General features: G+C 50.3%; 1 protein-coding gene across 1 annotated transcript in view; it reads left to right on the top strand.

Annotated features, from left to right (window-relative positions):
• The first annotated feature begins 264 nt into the window (after window positions 1-264).
• The window catches only part of IGFBP7 (insulin like growth factor binding protein 7), a 75,617-nt gene continuing 66,348 nt past the window's right edge, over window positions 265-9,533 (top strand). Inside the window, exon 1 of the mRNA XM_055138913.1 lies at window positions 265-822. Coding sequence (XP_054994888.1) covers window positions 339-822 — 484 coding nt within the window. The 5' untranslated portion in view covers window positions 265-338. The remainder of the gene's footprint in view (window positions 823-9,533) is intronic.

The following is a 9,533-nucleotide window of genomic DNA, read 5'->3' as shown; positions in this document are numbered from 1 at the left end:
TTTGAACCAGCGCAACTCTCTGGACTGAGAAAGGGGAGGAACTGGGGGAGTGGGGCGCGGTGGCGGGGGGGGGGGGCGCCCTAGCTGCGGAGGGACCCCCGAGCTGTCCTGGCTAGAGGACAGAGCCAGGAGCCGGCCCGGGTGCGCGCAGAGGTGCAGCTCCGAGACGCGCCGCGCCCGCAGCGGGAGCGCCCTCGAGGGGTGGGGGGAGCCCCGGGATCGGGTCCCGGGAGGGGCGGGCCGGCTCTCCCCGCCCGGGGTGTGGTTCCCCGGCCCGGCCGGGCGGGGCCGCGGCCGCTTTAAGGCGCCGGCGGGCCGGGGCCCCCAGCTCAGTCGCCATGGCACGGCCGCCGCGCGCCCCGCTGCTCCTGCTCGGCGCCGCCGCGCTGCTGCTCCTGCTGCCCCTCTCCTCTTCCTCCTCTTCCTCCTCTCCGGACGCCTGCGGGCCCTGCGAGCCGGCCGCCTGCCCGCCGCTGCCCCCGCGCGGCTGCCCGCTGGGCGAGACCCGCGACGCGTGCGGCTGCTGCCCGGTGTGCGCGCGCGGCGAGGGCGAGGCGTGCGGGGGCGGCGGCGCGGGCCGGGGGCACTGCGCGCCGGGCATGGAGTGCGTGAAGAGCCGCAAGAGGCGGAAGGGCAAGGCCGGGGCGGCGGCCGGCGGCGCGGCGCTGAGCGGCGTGTGCGTGTGCAAGAGCCGCTACCCGGTGTGCGGCAGCGACGGCACCACCTACCCCAGCGGCTGCCAGCTGCGCGCCGCCAGCCTGCGCGCCGAGAGCCGCGGCGACAAGGCCATCACCCAAGTCAGCAAGGGCACCTGCGAGCAAGGTGGGCACCGGCGCGCGCGCGCGCGACCTGGCTCCGACCCGACGGGGCGGCCGCGGCTGGCGCGCCCCGCGCGGGTGCCCGGCGCCCGTCGGCTGGTGCGCGTCGGGGGCACAGACGCGAGGGAGGACGGGGCGGCCGCGGGGGGGTGGGCGGGATGAACGACTCTCTCTCTCTCTCTCTCTCTCTCTCTCTCTCTCTCTCTCTCTCTCTCTCTCTCTCTTTCTCTCTCCTTCTCTCTCTCCCTCTCCCTCTATCTCTTTCTCACTCTCTTTCTCACTCTCTCCCTCTCCCTCTCCCCCTCTCTCTCTCTCTCTCTCTCTCTCTCTCTCTCTCTCTCTCTCTCTCTCTCTCTCCACACCCCCCGCCGCCGTTTTATTTTTAATTTGTTGCGCACGCCAAAAGTTTTTTAAAAGTTTACATTATAAAAAGAAAAAAAAGTGAGGACTTGCACAGCAAGTGTAAAATTAGAAGATTTTCCGCTACCTCCGACCCCGGCTTCTCCAAAAGTCGCCCAGCCCGTGCTCGAGTCGATAAAGCTGCGCCCCCCCCCCCCCGTCTCTGCTGGGAAGGCGGAGGCAGCATTTTTCTCATCCTGTCTGATATGGACCTGTAGAGCGAAGCGCAGTCAAGGGATGAGAAAGGAAGTCGGACGCCAAAACTTCGAAGGAACTGGGGCCGGAGCGATAGCACAGCGGGTAGGGCGTTTGCCTTGCACGCGGCCGACCTGGGTTCGATCCCCGGCATCCCATATGGTCCCCCAGGCACTGCCAGGAGCAATTCCTGAGTGCAAAGCCAGGAGTAACCCCTGAGCATCGCTGGGTGTGACCCAAAAAGCAAATTCGAAGGAACTAGGCGGGGTGGGTGGGTGAAGGGTCTCTGAGAGTGGCAGCCCGGGATTCGACCCCGGGTTCTACTTTGGTACCTGGAGCACCACCAGGAGAACATCTTCCAGGCGAGCACTCAGCAGAGAGCAACCCTCTCCACACCTCTGGGAGTGGCCGCCTCCAAATAACAAGACTCGAGAGCATTGTCTGTCCCGCATCCAATTGGCTAATTGTTAAGGATTATTTTAAATAGGCTGTATGATTAATGTTAAGGAATTCACTTACTGGAAATGACAGATACTTAACAAGTTACTAATTATTTGTGAACAAAAATAAGACACCAAAACTTTGAAGAATTCTTCTATGATGTAATTGTTGTGAACAATTTTGTTTTTCCTATTTGTACCTTTTTTGCGTAACTTGTTCAGCAGGAATGCCTTTGACATTATTTGGTCATTTATTTTATTCCAAACAAGTCCAAGCTTGCCATAAATGACAGGAGAAAATAAATAGATATCAGACTTACCCAAAGAAGGTGGGGAACTTTTTTTTCTTACTCCGTTGCCTGAAATAACATTTTCCATAGGCAGTACTTACTTTCAAAGGAAAGTCAGACATCCAACTAACCTTGGCAGTTCCACTCCTGGTTCTAGCCAGGGAATAAAGGGAGGGAGTTCTTTCTTTTGAGACGACAGAAGCAGTTGCCTCTTTAACAAGGCTCAAACTTTCTCCGAACTTTCCAAATAATTCTTTCCTTACAGCTTTGCCCAGAAGTCCATAGTTTGATATGCCATATGTCACCCATTTCAAAGTTGGCTGTCAAAATTGGGTAATTGTTCTTAATTGGGTAATTTACTGTTAACTATGTCAACACCACCTTAAACATAGAGAGGCACAACCCAAAATAAAGCACGATCTTTCCCATTTGTTCCTTTGGATCTGACTTATCAGTTCAGTCATGAGATGTGCATAGTTTACAAACTCATTCCAATATTGAGATTTTTTTTTCTTAGAAACTTTCCAAAGGAATTATTTTTCCCTGTCATCTGCCCAGCTTGCTGGAATTCGCCTGAACATAGTAGGTTAGCTTAGTGATTTTCATTTTACAATCTCTACCTGGGGTAGTATTTGGTTTGGGGTTTTGTTTTGTTTATATTTGGGGGGTTGCTTTTGGGGTCACACCCGGCGATGCTCAGGGGTTATTCCTGGCTCTGCACTCAGGAATTACTCGTGGCAGTGCTTGGAGGACCATATGGGATGCTGGGAATTGAACTCGGGTCGGCCGCATGCCAGGCAAAGCCCTACCCGCTGTGCTATCGCTCCAGCCCCATGTTTTGTTTTGTTGGTCCACTCCCAGTAGTGCTGAAGAGCTACTCCCAACCCCCTGTTGGAGCCTGCAAGGGCACTCAGGACTGGAGTCTAACCCAGGACTCCCATATGCAGAGCATAAGCCCTATCCTGTGGACTATCCCCTTGGCCCCTATAGTTAATTTTATCCCATTTCTCTTCTTTTTTTTTTTAATCTATTCTTTTATTGAATCACCATGTGGAAAGTTACAAAGCTTCCAGGTTTAAGTCTCAGTTATACAATGCTCGAACACCCATCCCTTCACCAGTGCACATATTCCACCACCAAGAATCGCAGTATACCTCCCCCCACCTCCCCAGCCACCCACCCCGCCTGTGTAATTGATAAATTTCACTTTACTTTCACTTTACTTTGATTACATTCAATATTTCAACAAAAAAAACTCACTATTATTATTTGGAGTTTCTCCCCCCTTAAGTCAGACCTGCTGAAAAGGAAGCATTTGATAATTTGTTTTCCATTGCTAAGAATGAAGAAATATGAGGTCAAAGGGCCGCACTAGCAGCCACACGGTTTTGGATTTCTGTATTTTAGTATTTTAGTAACTAAGTCCAGAGAAATATCTGCCAGAAATTGCTTCATTGCAAGCCTGTACCTCTCAGCTACTTTATATTCCACATATGAGTGCAATCTTTCTATGTCTGTCTCTTTCTTTCTGACTCATTTCACTCAACATGATACTCTCCATGTTGATCCACTTATATGCAAAGTTCATGACTTCATGTTTTCTGACAGCTACATAGTATTCCATTGTGTAGATGTACCAGAGTTTCTTTAACCAGTCATCTGTTTTGGGGCACTCTTTTTTTCCAGATTGTGGCTATTGTAAACAGTGCTGCAATGAACATAGAAATGCAGATGTCATTTCTACTATACCTTTTTGCCTTCCTGGGATATACTCCAAGGAGTGGTATTGCTGGGTCAAATGGAAGCTCAATTTCTAATTTTTTGAGAAGCGTCCATATTGTTTTCCAAAAGGGCTGAGCCAGTCGGCATTCCCACCAGCAGTGAAGGAGAGTCCCTTTCTCCCCACATCCACACCAACACTGGTTGCTTTTGTTTTTTGGGATGTGGGCCAGTCTCTGTGGTGTGAGATAATATCTCATTGTTGTTTTGATCTGCATCTCCCTGATGATTAGTGATGTTGAACATTTTCTCATGTGCCTCTTAGCCATTCGGATTTCTTCTTTGGTAAAGTTTCTGTTTATTTCACCACCCCATTTTTTTGATCGGGGTGGCAGTTTTCTTCTTGTGGAGTTCAACCAGTGCATTGTATATCCTTGATATCAACCCTTTATCGGATGGGTATGCAGTACCTATTCCCATTTCTCTTCTGCCATTTACATCTCTTTGCCCTCACAGCATCACGATAATATACTGGGATTGGCCGTTTTCTAGCACATTAGCACATAACCTCATCACCATGTGCCCCTCCATATCTCCCAAGAGCCGTGTTCTTCAATCGTGTTGTACCTGAGGATCAGCACCAAGTGATCAACAAGACCACCTGTTTATAACCAAGGTGGTAGCCCAGTTGTTTTCAGCCTTTCTACAGCTGTAGACTTTCACCATCCACGGAACACCCAGGTGTGGAGACCGATACTCTCCAGACACCTTGAGGGTACAAACCTGGTCTTTCTTTGTCTTTGGGTAAATATTAGAAATTTTAGAGAGATGGGCCCTGGGACTACTCACTGAGGGCGGTGGAGCAGAAAAGAACGTGAGTGCCACCAAAGTACTTCTCCATGGTTAGGACAAATGGGACTCACAGCAGATCTCCCACTGCACGGCCTCCTCAATGTGTTTTGACAATCAGAGAAGCAACCCACACACAGCACACTTGCCTTCTGTGCCCATTAGTGCCAGGGCCTTGCAAAAGAATAAGAAATGTGTTTTCAGGGGCCAGAGAGATAGTACAAAGGATAGGGTGCTTACTTTGCATGCAACTGACCCAGGTACAATCCCCAGCACCCTGTATGGTCCCCTGAGCACAGAGCTAGGAGTTGACCCCTGAATACTGCTGGGTGTGGCCAAAAAACAAAGACAAAAATGTGTTTTTTTTAAGACTCTCCAGATATTTCTATACTCAGAATAAAGTGCAAGTTATGCTTTCTGGAAGTCTGATAGGGAGGAACAGGGCACTTGGTCCATTTAACAGGCATTTCTTACACGTCTAACCAGGGGCAGTGCTGAGCCAGGCTCTGCTCCATGGGGGATGAAACAGATCTCTTCTTGCTAATTAAGAAAGTAGCCTGACAAGTTGTAAACCCGTTTCCCAAAGCACTGATCACCGCTTGTCCACCTTCTGAGGGAAGGAAGCTGGGTTTGTCCTTGGGTCTGGGAGGAGGCAGAGCCATCTTCAGAGTCTGAAGGGCTAAGGAGCAAATGATCTCAAGCCTTAGGGGTGACCTTCTGTGTGGAGGTGTAGAGCCCCTGGACCTGGGTGAAGCCTCTGAAGTCACAAGAAAGCAGAAATGGGGCGGGGGGGGGGGGAGGGCAGAGATTTGACAATTCCGTTCCATAAAGAGTTAACATAGGGAAGTTGAGGTGTAGGATGAGGCTCAGGGGTGGAAAATCTCTTAGTTCTAACTCCTTTATTCTAGTTCTCGATGACGTTGTTTCCATGGTCCACTCCGTGTGAGCTTTCTGCCAATCCCATTTCAACCACTTCGTCTCCTTTGGATACCATCCCCTTCTTCTCCTCCAGAATTGTGAAATCAGAATTTAGTCTTAATTCATCCCATCTCGGTGAGGTGGGCAGTTCCCAGATTGCAGCGAACCTCCTGCAATTCTCGGCCAACAAGGCCTTCAGGACTGCACCTGGTAACTTGGGACACCACGTGCTTCCGGGTCAGCAGCATCCAAGGCCCGTGTCTTAACCCCCCTCTTTCTCTCTGGCCCCAATTCATTTATTCTTAAATGTTCCCGTATCAGTAGCTTTGGGATGAGCTTTGCCCTGTTTGAAGGACCTAGAGACAGTAAGTCTTGACAGTAAGTCTGTTCTGATGTTCAGGTCTCTGACCCCCTCTATGGTCCAGCCCTGATATCGCACCCACACCAGGGCCATTTTTCCCTCTTTGTACCCTTAGCTTTGGGGGATCCTCCCGTGCCCCTTTCTTGGTGTCTGTCCTTGGCTCTTAGCTCCCCTTGCCAATGACACCCTTGTTCTTCTCCAACTCGGCTTGGCCTTCCAGCCCTTGTTCCCAGCACATGCTTATTGCTCTCACTCCGGGGAGACACCCAGAGCAAGAGGCGCTGGGGCGGAACAGCCAGGGGTGAGCTCTCACAGGCTGGGGGGCTGCGAATCTTAACTGTGCCACGTCCTCGGTCCTGAGCCAGTTAGGAGCCTGCGTTTTCTCACCTGCACTGTAACTATTGTACTAAAGCCTAGAGTGGAAGGATTGTGAAGATTCAGGACTGTGAAGATTATCCACTGGAAGCACTCAGTAATTCACTGTCGTTATTCAAGGGGAGTGCATGAGGCAAGGGAAACTGTTGAACTGTTGTCATTTAATTATTATAGTTTGGTTCACATGTTCACAATAGTGTTAATCCTTATGATTTTTTTTTTTTTGCATTTTGGGTCACACCTGGCGATGCACAGGGGTTGCTCCTGGCTCTGCACTCAGGAATTACTCCTGGCAGTGCTCAGCCCCAACTCTTATGATTTTGATTTACTCAGTTACTTAGTACCCAAGACCCTCCACTAATATGTCATGTTATATCTAGCTGCTTCTCCCCCCAATCCCTTCCTTGGCATTCTCAGTATTGTAACCCAAGGGCCAAGCGTTCACCAACATTTGAAACTTTTCATGAGGGCAGAAAATTTTTGCTCTCTGATCTACCCCCAGGTTCTCGGTCAGTGCCTGGCACTAGTAAATATTTAAATATGCGTTGCATGAATGAATGAGTAGAGGAATGTGCCAGCTGCTCCTCTGGTTCTCGGTGAGAAGCAGCCTTGAGTAAAAAAATTAACGTCCCACACTCCTAGAGCTTAGACAGTGAGATGAAGATAAGTATTATTTATCGGGTACGGGAAATAGGATAGAGGCTAGGAGAGATGAGTGGTATGGAATGAAGTAGCCCCGTCGGGCAGAGCCCCGTGTGAGGGTTTCAGCAAGGGGCAGTCACCCTGAAAGAGAACACTGGAGTTGGTGCAGCACCTTCATGGTGCTGCAGAGCCGCTCCCCGAAGTCTGATCCCCCATCAGACTGGCCAGTCCTGCTGGCAGGGCTCCAGCCTGTGACCGGCTAGGAGCTGGGCACTGGGTAAACATGTGTTGGTGATACAGAGGAGTCATCTAAAAAGAGGATGCCCTACCTGACACAGGGAAGTATCCGAGAAACTTTTAGTTGCCATGAAGATGTTAGCACTGTTGTCCCATTGTTCATCAATTTGCTCGAGCGGGCACCAGTAACATCTCCATTGTGAGACTTGTTACTGTTTTTGGCATATCGAATACGCCAGGATAGCTTGCCAGGCTCTGCCGTGTGGGCATGATACTCTCGGTAGCTTGCCAGGCTCTCCAAGAGGGACCGAGGAATTGAACCCAGGTTGGACACATGCAAGACAAACGCCCTAACCACTGTGCTATCTCTCCAGTCCTGCCATGAAGATACAGTAATTTTATCAAAACCAGGAAAGTATGGGGCCAGGGAGGTAGTTCAGAAGATCTTAAAGGCACTTGCCTTGCAAGCAGCTGACCACAGTTCCATCTCTGGTGACACACTGTCCCCTGGGCACCTCCAAGAGTCATTCTTGAGCACAGAACCAGGAGTAGCCCCTAGGCACCTGGTCCAGTGTGGCTCAAAAGCCAAATAAGTAAATAAAGGGTCAGAGAGATAGCTCAGAGAGCTGAATATGTGCACATCCACTCGACCTGCTAAGCGTAAATAAAAAAAAATTAAAACTAATATAACCTTGTTACCTAAATAAACCACAATAAAGTATAATTAATTGAAAGATCCCTTTTCAGTGCCTTCCCATTTAGGAGGACAGTGGGCTCCTGGCCTCCGTGCTCCCTTTTCTCCTTACACGGAGTTTGACCTCTCTGGTGTCGAGGGTGTGGACTGTATTTGTGCTCCAACATGAGCTGGGCACTGCTCCCCCAGGCCCCAGTGTTTCCAGACAACAGGAACTGTTCTTGTCTGTGGAATAGTTTCACGAAAGATTTTGATTATCCCAAATCCATTTTGATTCATTTTGAAAGTCCTTGGAGAAGCGCGAGTCTTCAGCATTCACTGAAATTCTGGTGGAATAGTGTTTCCTAAAGTTAATGATACTGCCTGGGGTGGGTGGGAAAGGGGCCTGGAATGATACTAGGAGCCCCAGGAAAAATTGGGGCTCCAGGGGCTGGAGCGATAGCACAGCGAGTAGGGCATTTGCTTTGCACGTGGCCGACCCAGGTTCAATTCCCAGCATCCCATATAGTCCCCTGAGCACCGCCACGAGTAATTCCTGAGTGTAAAGCCAAGAGTAACCCCTGAGCATCGCCGGGTGTGACCCAAAGAGCAAAAAAATAATAATAATAATGAGGCTCTGGGGGGTGGGAGGGACTTTCTGCTTATTTTCTTAAAGAACATAGATTTCCAGGGGCATCACTGAGAAATTTTATTTTCTGAATAGGGAATGTGAGGCCAGATAAGTTTGGGAAGCTCTGTGGTAGAAGATCAAATGTGTCCAAGAAGAAACAAAAGCTTTTATGATTTTTTGGGGGCGGAAGAAAAGAAGATGACGTATATTTTCAAAGAAAGATTTATGAGCCTTAACAGCCTAAACTCTGCTTTGTTATACATGTTTGGTTTCTGAGCCTATGATCTGACCGAAAGCCCATAATCATCTGTCCTTGTATCCAGATAACGACTCAGACAATTGCTTGCGTGGTGGCCTCTTAAAACAATTGCGTTTGGGCCCCGTCCAAAGGTCCCCAGCCCAGTGCAAACAGTGCAGCTGTGCTTCTCTACCTGTCTCCCCAGCCGCCTTTTCAAAATGGCGCCACAGATGTCAGCTTCTCACAGGTGGTGCCTTGACTAAAACAGCCACAGAAGGAATTGGCTGAGAAGAGTTTGTTTCTGGAGCGGAGTTAGAAGGGAAAGATTGGCACTTGAGGAGGAACAGCTGGAACCATAAAGTGCTGCCCAGAAGGGTGGGAGGGCTGGACGCTCTGCTAAGCCTCCTGAGGGAGTGTCGGGGCCTGCGGGGGAGTTAGACACTCACAAGAGTGGTGGCTGCCACGGAGTTACAAAATTGAAGTGAGTTTTTTTATTTGGGGGGGAGGGGTTCATTGGTGGTGCTCAGGCCTTACTCCTGGGTCTGTGCTCAGGAATCACTCCTGGCTTGGCCCAGTGTAGTGTTGGCATCAGACCTGGATTAACCACATGTGACACAAGTACCTTAACACCTGAACCATCTCTCCGGCCCTGGAGCTGAGTTTCGACCCCGTCCCTCTTGATGTCTGGGGTGTAAGTCTGAGTCTCCCGGTAGGAGGCTGTTACAGTCCTCTCTGGATGCCGCCTTCA

Source organism: Sorex araneus, chromosome 5 (assembly GCF_027595985.1).
Source record: "Sorex araneus isolate mSorAra2 chromosome 5, mSorAra2.pri, whole genome shotgun sequence".
In the NCBI taxonomy this organism is placed as follows: domain Eukaryota; kingdom Metazoa; phylum Chordata; class Mammalia; order Eulipotyphla; family Soricidae; genus Sorex; species Sorex araneus.
Note: the sequence above shows the minus strand (reverse complement) of the source record. Positions and strands in the feature narration are given on the sequence as shown.